General features: G+C 38.5%; 1 protein-coding gene across 3 annotated transcripts in view; it reads right to left on the bottom strand.

Annotated features, from left to right (window-relative positions):
- Positions 1-19,433, bottom strand: part of ACSS3 (acyl-CoA synthetase short chain family member 3) — a 187,949-nt gene that overhangs the window by 127,621 nt on the left and 40,895 nt on the right. For all 3 annotated transcript variants that reach the window (XM_055586864.1, XM_055586871.1, XM_055586868.1), the window contains exon 3: positions 1,639-1,827. In XM_055586864.1, the coding sequence (XP_055442839.1) occupies positions 1,639-1,827 (189 nt within the window). The remainder of the gene's footprint in view (positions 1-1,638; positions 1,828-19,433) is intronic.

A 19,433-nucleotide genomic window follows, 5' to 3' on the forward strand; every position in this document is an offset into this window, starting at 1 on the left:
ATATATTAGTTCCCTTTTTGTTAAGAATGTCTCATCCTGGGCTTGCAGAACTCTCCAGATCAATCATCTCCTACTCCCGTAATGACAGTCCTTCTTTAACCTTCCCACTGCTATTCCTCTCCTGCACATCGCTCACTGGCCACTGATTCACAAAGAGACCAGCGACCAAGGGTTCCCATTCCAGCCTTTCTCCCACTCACACCACACTGCCAGACTTGCCTCCTCTTAACATTGCTCAAAACATGACAGTCACCTGCTCAAAAACTTGACTGGTCGGCATCTACAGGATGCAACTCAGACAAACACTGCCTTTGCAAGCTCACCTTCTCTTCCTCTTCAATCACATTGATCTATTTGCTGTCCTTCAAAAGGGTTTTACCCTCTCCTGCCTCTAGTGCTGGCCTCTAATTCTTTTTCTCACCTTTTGGATCCGACTACATCATTCTTTTCAACTAGCTGAATCATAACCAAGATATTATATAACTCAAATCTCACCTCTTTCAGGAAGCCTTCTTCAGCCACCCCAACCAAGAGATATCATTCCTGTCTCTAAATCAGGGGTCTGAAAACTATGATTCAGAGCCCAATCCTGCCCAAATTACCTTCTGTAAAGTGCTGTTGGGACACAGCATGCCCTTCGCTTCTGTAGTGCTGAAATGCTACAACACAGCTCCGTAGTTTCAACAGAAGCTCACGTGGGACCCACAATGCCTAAAATACTTACTACCCGGTAACTTACAGAAAAAGTTTGCTAATCCCTGCTCTAAATTCATAGAATAATAATAGCTAATCTTTTTTTAATGGGTACTATATGCCAGACACCATGTCAAGTGTTTTAAATTCAATATCTCAATGATATTTCACAACAGCCTTTCAAGTTTGTGATGTCAGTACCCCATCTAAATGTATAACTTCACCCATCCCTGACACGCCCTCTTAACCACTATGCTATATACCACCATTCGTGGAAATACACAGGTTATAAAACTAGTCATGTGCCCCATCCCTGTGATAAGTATCATTTATTAACCAGTTCCAAGGAGAGCACCAGACATAGACTGGAAGCTTAATAAATATATGCTGAATGAGTATATTAGTTATTATCTTTCTTTTTTTTAACTTAAATTTATTTATTTTAATTAGAGGCTAATTACTTTACAATATTGTATTGGTTTTGCCATACATCAACATGAATCCACCACGGGTGTACACGTGTTCCCCATTCTGAACCCCCTCCCTCTTCCTTCCCCATACTATCCCTCTGGGTCATCCCAGTGCACCAGCCCCAAGCATCCTGTATCCTGCATTGAACCTGGTCTGGCGATTCATTTCTTATATCATATTATACATGTTTCAATGCCATTTTGTCTTATACATCCAAATGTAAATGGCAAGTTAACTTGAAAGACTTGCACCTTATATGTCATACTCTTCACAGTATTTAGAATGATATCTTTCACAGAGGACCTACTCAAAAATAAAATTTTGGTTAATAGTGCATGACAAGTAAAAAGTCAACTTTATCTCATTTGATAAGAGGACCTAGTAAACACAATCACTCTAGCATGGTTCATTTGCAGATGAACACAGCTGTACTATATGTGGTTATTGCTTGATTTCTCCAAACAAAGCACATACCTTTGCATGATCAATGCGAGTGCTTAGTTCTTTGGATGCAAATCCCCCAAATATGAGACTGTGGATGGCTCCTATCCTGGCACACGCCAGCATGGCGTACATTGCCTGTGGGATCATGGGCATGTAGATAACCACGGTGTCACCCTTCTTGACACCATGCTTGACCAAAACACCAGCCAGCTTAGAGACCTGTAACAACATCATCAGATCAGCAAAGTGTTCTCTGTATTAATTCACTAAACTTGTAAGTTATAGGAGTAACCCTACAAGACACTCACCCCATTGGTGGTGGATTACAGAAGCCTAAGTAATACATATTGATGATGATGATAAGAGTTTAGATCGTGACAATAACAACAGACATTTGGACCACTGTAATAGACTACAGGGCGTCCTGATAGTTCAGTTGGTAAAGAATCTGCCTGCCATGCAGGAGACTCTGGTTCGATTCCTGGGTCAGGAAGATCCACTGCAGAAGGGATAGACCACTATCCCACTCCGGTATTCTTGGGCTTTCCTTGTGGCTCAGCTGGTAAAGAATCTGCCTGCAATGCAGGAGACCTGGGTTCGATCCCTGGGTTGGGACGATCCCCTGGAGAAGGCAAAGGCTACCCACTCCAGTATTCTGGCCTAGAGAATTCCACGGACTGTATAGTCAATGGGGTCACAGAGTCGGACACAACTGAGTGACTTTCACTTTACTTCACTTGACTACAAGCCAATTTACTATTATTATGCCACTTGAATTTCATGGCTTAAATTTGCTTAATTATTCATTCAACAATATTTTTACTGAACAACTATCACATGCCATTGTGTTTAAGGTTGGGAAAACAACACCAAAAAAACAAAGACACAGGCTTTTCCCTGTGGAGCTTGTATGTTAAAGGGTGATCTGTCAAGTGAACAGATAAATAAATGAGTCTCAAATTCAGATATATGTTGGGTTAACTGTTGAAGGAAACAAGCATGGATTAACAGGGAAAACATATCATCAAACATTTATAAGGTAAACAAGACAGATTCTATTAATATTATTATTATTATTCCTATTTTAAAGAAAAGGTAACTGATTCTCAGAAATAATAAATAGCTAACCTTAGGTGTAACCAGGATCCATTACAGGCCTTTTGACCTCATATTCTTGGTTCTTTCTGTTGCCCTAAAACCAAGTATTTTTTCTTTGAAGTTTTTAATACTAATTACCTATACAAAGTGACTGCCCTCTATATTAAGAGCATACATTCAAACTTTTTTTTTACTTCTAACATGCATTTAGGAATCAAACAAACAAATATTTCTTTCATCTTAACGTGTATTTCTAGTAATAAAGACAAAAATGGGTTTTTCCTGGTGGCTCAGCTGGTAAAGAGCCCATCAGCCAATGCAGGAGACACAAAGACACACAGGTTTGATCCCTGGGCAGGGAAGATCCCTTGGAGAAGAAAATGGCAACCCACTCCTGTATTCTTGCCTGGAAAATTCCATGGACAGAGGTGGCTGGCAGGCTAAAGTCCATGAGGTCGCAAAGAGTTAGACACAACGGAGCACACATGCAAGTCCAAGTCCAAAGACAAAATAGATCATAAGCCTACACATAACAGCTTGTTGCAAGAAACCTTTCCACTGCAGCAGACTGCAGGAAGTATGCACAGATTTAAGTGAACAAGAACTTCAACATTCTTTCATCTAAAAAATATATATTGAGTTTCCATACATCACACACATTATTTTCTGACACATCACTAAACAAACAAGACAAAGATCTCTACCCTCAGAGTACTCATGCTTGTTTTAACAGAGGGTATGAAATAAACATAATAATCATATATTACGTTAAAAGGTACTGAGTGCCATTTGATGGGGGGAGTAGAGCAAACCAGAGGGGACTGGGATACAGGGGATATAATTCTCAACAGGACCGTCAGGACAGACCTAAGAAACAACCCTTGAGCAACGACATGCAGGAGGTCAAGAATAAGTGGCTATCTGTGAGTATACTATTTCAGGCAGACAGGACACCAGTACAGTGGTGTAAAAGGGATCGCATGTGATGTGACTGTGGAACAGAAAGATCAAATGAGAAAGCAGTCACATATCAGGTCAGAGAACTTAAGGGGTGGAAGGGATCCGTTGGGCAAATGGAAGGACTATGCTTGCCTTTAAATGTGACGTTTAGGAGAGTGAACAGAGGAGGCCTGGGAGAAGGAATTAGGCCACACCGCTGTTAGTGGTTCCTTTCATTTCACTCTTCCTCTCCTACTTTTTGAACAAGTTCAAAGGATTCAGAATCCTGATCATTCTTCCTTTTTCTCTCTATTCACTTCCTCTGTGCAGATGGCAAAAGATGTGGTCAAGGTTAAGGGCTCTGGGGAAATACAGAAAGTAACAAACAACTATCTCAGTGTTTCATCCTGCCCTGTATTGCAAGCTCTAATTTTGTGCTATTTTTTTAAGAACCCCAAGTTGCCTGGTAGAAAGTTATAAGAAAAATAAATCAAAGTAACATCAATCATGAACTTAAATTCCTAATGGAGTTTAAGAACCAAGATAACACCAAAAGTTATATCCAAACATCTCACTGTAAACCCTGCAGAAAGTGGCCACACTCTGGGGTTGCATTACTGGGTGTTCCATTTAAGGTGCAGCACTGGGAGAGACCAACGAGAAGAGTTTGTCCTATTCACAGCTATAGTCTTGGCATCTTAAATAGTGTTCAATAAAAAGAATTTTCAACCAAAACCCAATCCAGCAGTGATTCAGTAACTTTAAAATGCAGTCTCACTTCACAATGTTACTGGAAGATGTCTAAAATTTTTCTGTCCTCCTAAAGAAATGAAAATCACTAAATTCTGCTCTTTAAAAAAAAAAAGAAAAGAAAAGAAAAGATCTCACAATGGCTAAGTGTAGCCCCAAGATGTATTTAAGGTGAGGTCATATCACACCTAAAAAAGACGAAGAGCCAACATATTAAAATCAGAAGATTTCATATGCAAATTCAGATTTCTAGGTTCTCTTAAAAAACTGAAGATCTAGTCACAGTGACTCTGTGTTCTTGAATGACAACAATCAACTGAACCCAAAGATCAGTTGCTGGGTTTGCCATGAACTTGCCATTCCCTAGGGCTATTCATAACAGAGCTTGCATTGTTCTTTCCTTCTCAGTTTAAAATATATTCTTCTGCACCCTGTTTATTTTGTCATGTGCTTACACCACAGTTCCATAATTAAAGAGATGTGAGTTTCGTTGTTGCTTAGTCACTAACGTGTGTCTGACGCTTTGCAACCCCCGGGCACTGTAGTCTGCCAGGCTCCTCCGTCCATGGGATTTCCCAGGCAAGAATACTGGAGTGGGTTGTCATTTCCTTCTCCAGGGGATCTTCCCCAACCTAGGAATTGTACCCATGTATCCTGCAGTGGCAAGCAGATTCTTTACCATTGGGTCACCACAGAAGCCCACAGAGATGTGATAACTGATGGATAACTGATTTTTCTCCCATCCATTTCTCCCATATATACTACCTGCCGGGCTTCTGCAGGCATCTGAGTTGTTAACCACGGCCCTGGAAGACTATCTTGTCAAATTAAGCTGCACTACGTCTGTGTCACCACTAGATGGTGCACATTTGGCCTTGTTAACCTCCCTCCAGGCGGCTACTCCTCAGTGTTTAGGTGCTATACTAAGCACGCTGGAGTCGCTAGGAAGTCACACGTTTTATATCATCAATAGAGAAAATACCTTTTTTAGTACTTTTTGGGACTAAATGTTACTCCAGCAAAATTTTCCACCGTTACTTGTAAATTATAAAATAAATATAATTAATATTTTTTATAAATTTGAAAATGAATGGGGAAAGAGGTTTCAAGACTTTTAATAAATACACTCATGAAAAATAAAATATGAGCTCATAAAAAATGGGATTTATTCATATGAAAGCATTTGAGAATGTTTCATTAAAAAATATTCCCTCCACACAAATATGAACATTAGTCAAAACTGATCAAAGATTATGTTCCATAGAGTAAAGAGCACTTGCTTCACAAACCGCCAGTGTGGCCATCTAAGGAAAATCATTGTTTGTAAGACAATGAGAGCATTGTTGTCCAAATTATAGTAAAAAGATAACAATCAGAGGCAACCTTAGGGCCATGTCAAAGAAAATTATATGAAAGAGAAGACAAGAGAAAGAATATTTCTAAACAGCAATGATGTTACTCTGCAAACCCTGCTTAAATCAATATCAGAAAATGTACGTAGCTTAAAAATAAATTATAGGGGCTTCCCTGGTGGCTGAGTGGTGAATCTGCCTGCCAATACAGGAGACATGGGTTCAACCCTGATCTGGGAAGATCCAACATGCTGCAGAGCAAGTAAGCCCGTGCAACACCAACTACTGATTCTGTGCTCTAGAGCCCGGGGGCGGCAACCACTGAAACCAGCGTGCCCCGAGCCTGTGCTCTGCAAGGGAAGCCTGTGGACCACAGCTCAGGAGAAGTCCCAGCGAGAGAAAAGCCCACGCACCAACAAAGACCACGCACAACCAAAATGAATAAATAAAAGTATTATTTAAAAAGCAGCTCTTTAGCAAAAAAAATTAATTATAATATCTGAGGAAACAGTTTACTAAAATTGGATATGAATGACCTGCTCTTCAGACTATACTTAATTTCCCATAGAAAGAGTTAAGTAGCTAAAGTACCTATATTTTACTTTTAAACATATAAATTAATCACATATTTTGTACCCACACATCATACAGACATGGTTTTGCTTTTTCTTTACTTGTACATACATAGAGAGCCACCAAGAAGGTAAAAATTTATCTCTAATGAATTGTTTCTTCTTTTGGTCATGCACCAACCATGCATCCAGGTAAATAAGTATCTGTGAAAAGAATGAATTATATCAAAACTGCTTAAGATGTGAAATAATACTAAAAGTATTTGAAAGGAACCTTTCAGGAATGCAAATATTTTCATCTAACATAAGATGTTCTACAAATGTAACTTTTTAAGACAGTGACTACTTATTGGATATGACATTGAGATAATTTTCTGTTAAATATGATGCTATATCGGAGAAGGCAATGGCACCCCACTCCAGTACTTTTGCCTGGAAAATCCCATGGGCAGAGGAGCCTGGTAGGCTGCAGTCCATGGGGTCGCTAAGAGTCGGACACGACTGAGAGACTTTGCTTTCCCTTTTCACTTTCATGCATTGGAGAAGGAAATGGCAACTCACTCCAGTGTTCTTGCCTGGAGAATCCCAGGGACAGGGGAGCCTGGTGGCTGCCGTCTATGGGGTCACACAGAGTCGGACACGAATGAAGTGACTTAGCATAGCATGATGCTATATTAAGTCCATTCAATTGTGAGCTATGCTTTTCAATAGAAAGAAGGAAGAGGTGATGTGATGTTAATTAAAAGAAGAGAAATCAACCTTTCCTCAAAAGATAAAACTATACCATTTATATTCAAGAGTAAAATGTATTATTACTACCTAAAACAAAGAATATGTATTCATATTTTAAAATGGAATTCTATTGAGTTTTAGAAAAGAATATAAAGTAGTATCTTGTGTTCAAAACAGTTATCTGATAATGAACTAGAAAATATATACTAACACATTTCTTCCCAAATAGTTTTCCCCCAAATGAAGGAATAAATATCATTCCTGAGAGTAATCATTTTTCTCATTCCCAACTTTCTTCACAAGTGGGTTTCAATCAATATTTGGTCATTTTAAGGCTGTGTATTTGCAAGCAGAATGAAATGGAGAATTGTTTAATCTATTTAGTTCAGGCTCAAAATAACCACAATTTCAATAATCTGTGTACTTTCAAGACTAATGTGATTTTCAGACTGTATTTCACAGAAAATTAGTTCAATCCTACCCTTTTCTATGCATGTTGCTCAGAGACTTGATAAGGAATATGTTCTCCATTTCTTTAATGTTGATATGCTGTGATTTACAAGCAGATCATAAAAATTTATCACATCTTAAAAAGGACATCTTGTTCATTTTAAAATAGTACTCCTATTTCTGTCAGGCCATTGTTGACAGAGAAAATAATCCTCCATAAAGGAGAAGTCCAAGGTCTAAAAGAATAGAAAATGTAATTGACGCCTATCATTTACTCATGACATGACTACTGTATGTATAATTAAAAGGAAAGAAACTATATAGAAAAGAATAATTACGGATTGCTTCCACTTTTTACCATTTTAACATCTTTTCACTCAGGGCATTAATGGTTGAGTAATAATGACTTCCTCCTGCTTTTACTCACTTGATAGTTTCTGCCAAAATTCCTAATCCTCAGGAAATTTGCTATTTTGATTAGGCATTTGTCTGAGAAAGTAAAGCAGTTCAGAATAGACAGAGCAAGAATTCAGGGTGAAGAATGTTGTGAGATGACTTGGAAAGATACAGAGATTCAGTACCATGTACCTTTTAGAACCTTGCTAAGCTTTGTTGAGTTAGATTTATATTCAGGTTAAGATCTCTGTAGAAGTAGGCACTTTCCTTATCCTTACAATGCAATTATTTTTGCAAGATCTAGGGCTGTGACAGTGGTGATAAAAATAAATGACATGATTTGAGAAATACTTTGTGTCGACCATACAGGAAATGATGGTTGAAGGATGCAAAAAGTAATGGTAGGAAAAAAGAACGGGTTCAGGTTTGGGTTCCAAAAACTGGTTGGCAAATGATTTCATCCACAAAATCAGTTGCCAGGCTTGAATCAAAGTTCCCTGTTAAGCTTGAGGCATGGAAATGGGACAGTCAAAGATTTAAAATAGGCTTTGGAGGGCAGAAGACAAAACTTATCAAAGAAATGCTAAAGGAAAAAAGATATAGCACTGAAATCCCAATGGATACTGGGGATGATGGATTTGTAGTAAACCCCTATTTGCAGTTAGGACATTTTTCTTCAATTTTTCAAGCAAGGTGGGCTTCCCAGGTGGCGCCAGTGGTAAAGAACCTGCCTGCCAATGCAGGAGACATAAGAGATGTGGGTTCAATCTCTGGGTCAGGAAGATTCTCTGCAGAAGGGAATGGCTACCCACTCCAGTATTCTTGCCTGGAGAATCCCATGGACAGAGGAGCCTGGCGGGCTACAGTCCATGGGGTTGCAGAGAGTCAGACACAACTGAAGTGACTTAGCACACACAGCATGCATTCAACACATTAAGATACAGAAACGGAGATGGCAAAGAACTAGGCTGATCAAGGTCTGCAGTTCCATCATGGAGGTGAGATGGAACAACAACAGGTAAGACAGGTGAGGACATTAGCGAGAGGGCTGCATTGTTAAAGAGTCTAAGCAGGGTGGCTGAGAGATAAAAACAGAAGAACCCTTAGGTGGTGACTACACATAGAACCATTTAAAACTATGATATTAAAACGTTGAGACATGTGTCTGCCATCTTCTCGGTCAGCCAGCTTTTTAAATAAAGTCATATTCTTTGTCCAACAACAAGAAAAAAATGATACTGTGTCTAAAATGCAGACTGTGTGTAAACATGGTTTTGTTGCATTATCTACCAGAGGTTTAAAACAGACACTATAAAAGTTATAAACCTCAATTTACATGTGATCTTGACCCTTTCCCCACCTTCCATCTACCAAAAAGCCAAACTCCAGGGTCCCCTCCTGGATCCACTTCCAGCTGATCCTCACAACATCCTCCTTTTGTCCCTAGGACATCATATCATGTCCCCTTTCCTGCCACTGTTTACCCTCTCAGTTTATCCCACCTTAGGCAAACCTCCTTCTTACAGACCACCTCCACTTGTCTTCTTCACAATAACATCCACCTCTGTAACTCTTTATTGCCCAGAAAGACTTCTCAGAACTAACTCATTGGTCTCTATCTCTACACTCTTCTCTAATTGCACGTGTTTTTTCTCTAGCACCAATATTTCCAATAAATTCTCATTCATTTTATTTTCCTCCCTTAATCCCTGAATTACAAGTATTGCAAGCATATTGACTGTATTATTTGTCACTGCTAATGCACTAAATTATGCACTAAATTATGTCCAGCTAAATTATGTGTTAAACAGTTTGGTAGCCAGCCTGGAACCCAAGCACCACTCAGAAAAGCACCATTCAGAGACACATGGAGAAATTCACATGCAGATTCCAATTAAAGACTTCTCAAATGAATTTTTAAACCATAGCTCAAATCAAAGTTGATTACTTTCTGTATGCTTTCTAGAGCGTTTCTAAGGGAAATATTCCAAGTCCTAAAGCAAGTTTTATTACATTTTTTACAATATAACCCACCTGCACTACAATGAAACAGAATTCAACTATTAGAGAAGTCACTCTTCATAATTATGCACTCTCATAGCTTTACAAAGATATTCTAGAAAAACTACAGTATAATGTAGTTAATGTACACATTTTTCCAAATGTATTATATGTTTAAAAGGTACAGAATCTACTATGCTCTATTAATAAAGAACATTCAATTAAATATAAATTCATGTAAGTCATCTGGATATGGCTATATTCTTCAATGAACATAAAGACCATGATAAAAAATCACTGCCTTACATATGTGTGTATATAGTAGTAAACAAGCAAAATGTAAAATGAAGTTAATATTTACAAAGAAATTACAATGTGACTGCTATAAACACCATGTTAAAAGACCAATGGAAAATATTTTTTTAAGTAGCACTAAGTGAATTAAAACTATATTCCTTTTTCTCAGCCTAATAAATTGTTTACTGTTGTGTTTCTCAACCTGGGGTCTATGGAGACATTCTCATGGTCATCCATGAATTCTCTATGAGAATTTTTAAACCTGGTGTTTTGATTTTGATGACAATTTTTAAAAAATTAATCATGTAAAGCATATTCTGGATTTATGAGCACTCATGCAATTTCACTGTATTTATTTGTAATTTTTTAATAATTCATGCATATTAAGTAAAAGCCAGGTGATGTAATGATTTTTTATAACAAAACTGTAAAATAAAAGGCTTTATGAAAGTTTAAGCACTACTATGCGACTTCACTTTCTTTCTTTCTATAGTTCCTTTTGGAGAAGGAAATGGCAGCCCACTCCAGTGTTCCTGCCTGGAGAGTCCCATGGACAGGGGGGCCTGGTGGGCTGCAGTCTGTGGGGTTGCAAAGAGTCGGACACGACTAAGCAACACACACACACACACACACACACGTGACAGAAGAATTGAGGCATCACAGAGAACAGGTTGCCAAAACTCAAAGGACCCAGGGCCGCAGCACTCAAATCGTAAGCACCTTGAGTTAGACGTTCAGTTCTACCTCAACATTACTCACTATATGAAATTAAATTTGTCAATCTGAGCTTGGTTGACCTTGTAGATTTGTTTTTATCCTGGCTTATAAATCATAGATGGCTTTATGTATGTATTGAGCTATAAAGAATAGACATTAAAACCTAGTTTTAATTGCACATTAAAAAAACAATTTGTGTCAATATAAAAAGTATGTAAGAATGCTTTTCCTTTATGAAGTATTCATATGTCTCCGTTTTTAAGAGGAAAAAAATTGCTTCATTGATCTTTTTTCTCATAAAGAAAGACAAATATAAAAGCAGCAAGAGATGGCAAGAGATGTCAACAGGAACCTTTCATCATTTAGATCGATTCTACACTGATAATTTAATCAAAGCTTTAATTAAACAAACACCCTCAGCATTTTTATAGACAGTACATAAACATGACAACTACTCCGGGTACACCAATCATACTTCCCAGAATTTGCCTGTGTTCCTGTTAACCTTTATGATTTCATTGGTCAATACAATCTAGAAGTCAATGAATATATACAACTGGCTCACAGAGAAGTTGCTAAATATCCCAGGAGCTGTACAAGGACACAAGATCATTGCAATAGTTGGGTCTGTTCCCAATAGCTTTAATATCACTCACCAAAAAGAGGCACACATATCTTTAAAAAATGAAAAATTCACAAAGATAATGCACACACTAGTAGCTAATAAGGGCTTCCCAGTGGCTCAGTGTTAAAGAATCTGCCTGCCAATGCAGGAGACACAGGGGCATGGGTTTAATCCCTGAGTCAGGAAGATCCCCTGAAGAAGGAAATGGCAACCCACTCCAGTATTCTTACCTGGAAAAGTCTACGGACAGAGGAGCCAGGTGGGCTACAATTTAGGGGGTCACAAAGAATCAGATGCAACTGAGCAAGCATGCACGCAGAGTAGCCAATAAAGCAATGCAGATCATCACAAATGCCAAGAATATATCATAAATACCCATAAATAGATAAAATTTCCCATAAAAACTATATATGATAAAGTTAACATAATTCAGCTTTATAATGAAAACAAAATTATCTTCAATCAAGTATAGCATGAAAAAATGAACAATCAATTCCCCCATGATCTCCAGTCTTCACAATAACTCTACTGAATGCAACATGCATTGATTTATTAACATTTATTTTACTTAACTAGTACAAATGTCAAAAATATGAGTATAAAACTGTCAAATGAATTAAACTAAAGTTAATAGCATCATTTCCCATGTGTAGATCTTTCCTGATTTCAAAAAGCCTAACAAAATATTTCACACACTTGAAATATGATTCTGTCCTCATATCTCTATTTGCATCACTTAAGCCAATGTCTTCCATTATATTAATTAGCTTTATCCTCAACTTGCTTTGAAACTTCTATCAAGTCAAATAATTTCGTAGCTTCAAACATTTACTATTAAAGGTCAGAAGCTGAAAGCTGATGACACGCTCAGCTGTCCTAAAGCCGCTGATAGCACAGCAGGCGCAGGTGGTAGTCAACAGAATGCTGCTGCTAAGTCGCGTCAGTCGTGTCCGACTCTGTGCGACCCCGTAGACAACAGCAGCCCACCAGGCTCCCCCGGCCCTGGGATTCTCCAGGCAAGAACACTGGAGTGAGTTGCCATGTCCTTCTCCAATGCATGAAAGTGAAAAGTGAAAGTGAAGTCACTCAGTCGTGCCTGACTCTTAGCAACCCCATGGACTGCAGCCTACCAGGCTCCTCCGTCCATGGGATTTTCCAGGCAAGAGTACTGGAGTGAGGTGCCATTGCCTTCTCCGCAACACAAGAATAATTGTTACCAATTCCTCGCACTTCCACGTGGAGGAGCACACTTTTTCTCTTTCTACTCAGTACCTTCTTGACTTTAGTAACTGTCTCTCTCGTATTCTTCAGCCATCTTTCTATTTGGGATCCCATGTAATTCATCTTGTTGGCCTGTCTTAGGTCAGCAAACACAGCCATTCTTGCCTTCACAGTGCACAGCATCATTATTAACCATGTCAGATCCAACTCTTGCACAAATCTGCTGCAGACCAGGGACACCTGTAGGGAGGCCATCTGTGTATAGGGCACAGATTTCTCTCCATCTGTATCTCCATTCCTGCCCTGAAAACAGGTTCATCAGAACCATTTTTCTAGATTTCATATATATGCATTAATATACGGTATTTTTCTAGTTGGAGAGGATGTGGAGAAAAGAGAACCTTCTTGCACTGTTGCTGGGAATGTAAATCGATACAGCCACTATGGAAAACAGGATGAAGGCTCCTTAAAAATCTAAAAATAAAACTACCATATGATCCAGAAATCCCACTACTGGGCCTACACCCTGAGAAAATAAAAATTCATAAAGACACATGTACCCCAATGTTCACTGTAGCACTATTTACAACAGCCAAGACAGGTGGCACATATTTCTTTCTTTCTTTTATGATCCAACTAATGCTTCACTTTCACAGCAAAGCCTTCTCTCAACTACTAAGAAGATTAGTCCCTTCTTCCTCTGTGCTATAAATGTTACATTACACACAGTTGCTTTTGTGTTCTTCTCACCAGGCAAACTAGGAGTTCCCTGAGAGTAGGAAACATTCATTTTTCTGAGCCCACTGCCTCATACAATAAGCATTCAATATCTGGTTGAATATGCATTCCTCGGAAGACGTCTTCCTTCTCCATCTCTCGTATGCCACCTATGGGACTTGGTTTTCAGCTATTATTTGTCTCCCTGAAGAATTATTTACTGTTCAAACAAAATGTCGATTATAACATTAACAGGTTACAATTTTTATATATCAAAATCTGGTATTTGTTGTGCACGTGCTAAGTTACTCTGCTGCTGCTGCTGCTGCTAAGTTGCTTCAGTCATGTCCGACTCTGTGTGACCCCATGGACGGCAGCCCACCAGGCTCCTTCGTCCCTGGGATTCTCCAGGCAAGACCACTGGAGTGGGTTGCCATTTCCTTCTCCAATGCATGAAAGTGAAAAGTGAAGTGAAGTCGCTCAGTCGTGTCTGACTCTTAGCGACCCCATGGACTGCAGCCCACCAGGCTCCTCCGTCCATGGGATTTTCCAGGCAAGAGTACTGGAGTGGGGTGCCATTGCTATGGACCGCAGCCCACCAGGCTCCTCTGTCCATGAAATTCTCCAGGCAAGAATACTGGAGTGGGCTGCCATGCCCTCCTCCAGGGGATCTTGCTGACTCAGGGATCAAATCCATGTCTCCTGCACCTCCCGCACTGGCAGGCAGGTTCTTTTCCACTACTGCCACCTGGGAAGCCTTTTGCCTGATATTATCTCCTCCAAATGTTGACATGGTTTCTTCCAGCCTTTATCTGAGTCCATGTCACTGGGTTATCTCTTCAGTGATAAGCAGTTTTCTCAGACAAATCTATATAAAAGAGAGGCCAGGTCACTCTAGCCTTATGCTTTTCTTCCCTTATGTCATGTTATCTTTTCACTTGTATTATCTTTTTATTCATAACCTATCTCCCCAATTAGAATGCAATTTTCCTGTAGACAAAGACTATCATTCACTACTGTAATGCATGGTGTCCACAGAAGTGCCAAATACATATTAGGTATTCTAAAAGTATATTTTGAACAAATAAATAAACTTGGCTCCATCATCATTCCAGTCCAAGAAAATAAATGGAAAGCAGATCATCCACTGATCTTACTAACTTTCAAAAAGGTCAGAGTTTAACCACCTTGTAGACAAGACATATCATCTAACAAGAACCTACCAATGAATGATAAAAATAAATTCATTAAGCAAATGCAGGAATAAAAACTACTAGAGACCAGACTCCTACATTTCCAAAATGACCAAATTAGGTAAACATTTTAAGCAGAGCTTTTAGATGCAGATAGAAACTTTTAGTCAAGCAAAGCACTAAAATAAAGAAGATTTTTGCCCTATTAAAAAATTTAAATTTCCCGACATAAAAAAAAAAAATTACAATGTGGAAGAGACAAGTGATATTTTTGGAAATGATTATTTCTCTTAGACAATAGTTCAATTTTTCTTTACTTTTTAATGAAAGTTACTGAATATTCTATTCATGAATTCATTCAGTATGTAATATGAGCTTATGCTATGAGACCTATATTAAACATTGAATCAATTCAGTTCAGTCACTCAGTCATGTCCGACTCTTTGTGACCCCATGGACTGTAGCACTCCAAGCTTCTCTGTCTATCACCAACTTCTGGAGCTTGCTCAAACTCATGTCCATCGAGTCAGTGATGCCATCCAAGCATCTCATTGCCTGTCATCCCCTTCTCCTCCAGCCTTCAATCTTTCCCAGCATCAGGGTCTTTTCCAGTGAGTCAGTTCTTTGCATCAAGTGGCCAAAGTATTGGAGTTTCAGCTTCATCATCAGTCCTTCCAATGATATATATATATTGGAATATATATATAATATATATACTTATATATATTATATATATAAATGATAAAGCATTGTATAAATAAAATATAACCCTTATTCTCAAGAAGCTTTTACTATGGTCAGGAGGTACATTAATTAATAAGTAGGTATACCAATAGTGTAGGTACACTGCTAAGTAAAATAAAAAGCAAAAAGAAACCAGTGCTTAGAGAAAGATACAAGTAAAGTGGTCTGGACTTCAAAGCATGGTGAGGATTTCTGGCATAGGGGGAGTGGAAACGAAGTGAGTTTATACTGCAGACAGGAAAATTGATTTCAGAAAATTAGAGAAATATAATTTCTTTAAAAACCTGGCTGAGACAATTCAAAAGGGTTGCCCATATTGTTGCTATTCTGGGTTGATGTAAAAATTATCTTTAGACATTTCTAGTGTTGAATGCATGGCTCTAACAATAGGGAAAAAAGAAGCTAGGAAATACCAAAATGTTGTTTTCTCATTTAATTTCTTCCCTTCTATATTATCTATTAGATTGATCTAATACCTATTTTCTTTCTGTGGAGTACTCTCAGAATCTAACTTAAATTTCATTAAGCTGAAAAGTTACTCAAATAAAGTTCCAGCCATAATTTAGATAAAAACTTAAATCAGTAGTTCATATATAAACATCTTCAATTTCAAATGAAATATAAGTGTTTCTGCTAAACCACATTATACAACTTTGAACTGCACAAATGAGCTCACAAAAATAACAAGGTTTCTGGGAAAATTAGATGAAGCCAGACCACTCAAAAATCAATGTAAGTAGAGCCTTTTAACATCCATGAAAGTACTAACACAGCATCATCTTCAGTAGATCATTTATAGCCTTAACACTGGGGCTCATGCTTCCTGCTTCTACTGTAAGGAGTTTGCTTTCAAACTTTCTTCAAAAAAAAAAAAAAAAAAAGGTTAATCAAGATTAGTAAAGAATAGACTTTCACACTAATTATTTTTAAACACGGAACGATGTCCTCATCTTTAGATTTCTAAAACTATTTAATCATCATTTTTACTAAAGGATCTTCATCTTTTATTCTTAAGGTTTTTAGATATTGATAAGCTATTCTCTTCAACTGTGAGAAAATCTCTCACCAAAACTTCCTGACATGGTAACGATCCAAAAGAAAAGTAAATTCACAAAAGACCTGACTAGACTCTTCAGAAAAGTAGAACAATAAGTGGCCCAAAAGCACAGGACAAGGGGGTAACTGCATTAGCCATTAGGGATGATGAAATTAAATCCAGACTTCTCCAGGGGTCCGGTGTTAAGAATCCGCCTTGCAATGCAGGGGACGCGGGTTCAAACCTCAGTCAGGGAACTAAGATCCCACATGCCGTGGAGCAACAAGGCCCATACACCACAACTGCTGAGCCCACGTGCTGCAACCACTGAGTCTGGGCAGCATAACAAAAGATCCCGCGTGATGCAATGAAGTTCACGCAGACCACAACTAAGACCTGACACAGCCAAATAAATCATAAATATTTAAAATGCATTTATTGCCAGAAGGCAATATCAGTGCCCAGCTACTTGAAAAGCCCAACCTAAAAAGACTTGGCATGGTCAACATCAAGTTTTGGCAACTAGCATTCTCCTACCACCAACACTCAAAATGTTAAGTTGGTACAACCACTCCGAAAATTGTTTGACCTTATCTATGCAAGCCAAGCGGAGAAGGCAATGGCACCCCACTCCAGTACTCTTGCCTAGGAAATCCCATGGACGGAGGAGCCTGGTAGGCTACAGTCCATGCGGTTGCGAAGAGTCAGACATGACTGAGCGACTTCACTTTCACTTTCCACTTTCATGCATTGGAGAAGGAGATGGCAACCCACTCCAGTGTTCTTGCCTGGAGAATCCCAGGGACGGGAGCTTGGTGGGCTGCCATCTATGGGGTCGCACAGAGTCGGACACGACTGACATGACTTAGCAGCAGCAGCATGCAAGCCAAGCATGTGCCTGCTCCGTAATCTGCCATCTTACTCCTAAGCTTGTCCCCCCAATTAATGCACACATATTGTCACCAAATTTTGCTCACAAATATATTCATATCAGCATTATTTGTAACAGCCCCAAACTAGTCATTAATCAAGTGACCCAACTACAGCCTCTTACAATGAAATGAAAGAGTCTCATAAACAAAAAGTTGAAAAAAAAAAAGTATATTGATTTATTCCATTTCCACAAAGTTCGAGAAAGCAAGGCAACCTCATCATAGATGGTGTTTAGACGTCTGGATAACAATCACATGCATGTTGAGAGAGAAATGACTAAAAAGAAGCATAATAAGTGCTTCTGGGAGCTGGGAATACTCTGTTTCCTGATCTGGTGACATGAGTGTGTTCTGTTTGTGAAAATCTAACAAGTTTATACTTATGACCTGTACACTATTTTAAATGTATATCACATTTCAATAGAAGTTTAAAAACCTGCATGCTAGAAAAATACATGAACCGCTTTAAATTCAATCTCATAATAGCCTCATTCACAATTTACCAACCATGGAAAACATAAGCTGTCTTACAGAGATATAATTTTTAGTGGTGCAAACTGTAACACAACTGAAGTATTTATTGTTTATTTAGGAAGTTTAAGAAAAGAAAACTAAGTATACCCACTGCTGTATATCTTCTCCTCAATAAGGCAACCTCTGGCAGGGCTGGACTTCTGCGTGTTCCGGTTTTTGTGATTTAGGGGTTTGCTTATGGAAATACTGATGATGTGGCAAGCAAAGAAATATGAGATGATCTTACCCTGACATATTTCTGAGAAGATGAAATTCACATTTTGAAGAGAGCTTCCTAAAGGGGGCAGAGGTTGGAAGGAGGCCTTCTCATGGGACATAGCCCTTGATTTCAGAGTAATTTTCTCCTCTAAATTATCAGCCTTTATAACTACAGCTCCTGCCGTAATTATATTTCAAAAGCTACTTTTGGTAAAGATAATAGACACTTTCAGTTTGAATTAAATCAGGAAAATGTAGTACACACTGGGCTTCATTTTCCCTGCATACATATATTTAAGAAAATTTCTCAAATGCCCTTTAGGGGGTCATATTTTTGTTTAGTGAATACACACATAAAAATTTACAACTGCCTGAATACCAAAAAAAACACAAACTTAACACATGTAGAAGTAAATTTAAAATGTAATTAGATGCAGAGAAGATAAACTTATAGTAGGAATTTCTAAAAATAATAACTACATATAATGTACACATACACATGCAACATAAACTCACACACACTTTTATTTCACTGAGCTTTGCTATAACTAGTAATTTGAAAAAAAGTAAGAGAAGGAGAAACGCTGGGCTAGAGGAAGCACAAGCTAGAATCAAGATTGCCGGGAGAAGTATCAATAACCTCAGATATGCAGATAACACCACCCTTACGGCAGAAAGTGAAGAGGAACTAAAAAGCCTCTTGATGAAAGTGAAAGAGGAGAGTGAAAAAGTTGGCTTAAAGCTCAACATTCAGAAAACTAAGATCATGGCATCTGGTCCTATCACTTCATGGGAAATAGATGGGGAAACAGTGGAAACAGTCTCAGACTTTATTTTTGGGGGCTCCAAAATCTCTGCAGATGGTGACTGCAGCCATGAAATTAAAAGACGCTTACTTCTTGGAAGGAACGTTATGACCAATCTAGATAGCATATACAAAAGCAGAGACATTACTTTGCCAACAAAGGTTCATCTAGTCAAGGCTATGGTTTTTCCAGTGGTCATGTATAGATGTGAGAGTTGGACTGTGAAGAAAGCTGAGCGCCGAAGAATTGATGCTTTTGAACTGCAGTGTTGGAGAAGACTCTTGAGAGTCCCTTGGACTGCAAGGAGATCCAACCAGTCCATTCTATTTTATTTTATTTAACTTTACAATATTGTATTATCACTAGTGCCCACCTGGGAAGCCCATTCATTCATTCATTGCTTCAGTTCAGTTCAGTCACTCAGTCGTGTCCAACTCTTTGCGACTCCATTAATTACAGCAAGAATGGTACTCAGTAATAAATAGGTAAATTTTAAAAGGAAAAAAGGAAAGCAG

This window comes from Bubalus kerabau, chromosome 1, assembly GCF_029407905.1.
Source record: "Bubalus kerabau isolate K-KA32 ecotype Philippines breed swamp buffalo chromosome 1, PCC_UOA_SB_1v2, whole genome shotgun sequence".
Lineage (NCBI taxonomy): Eukaryota > Metazoa > Chordata > Mammalia > Artiodactyla > Bovidae > Bubalus > Bubalus kerabau.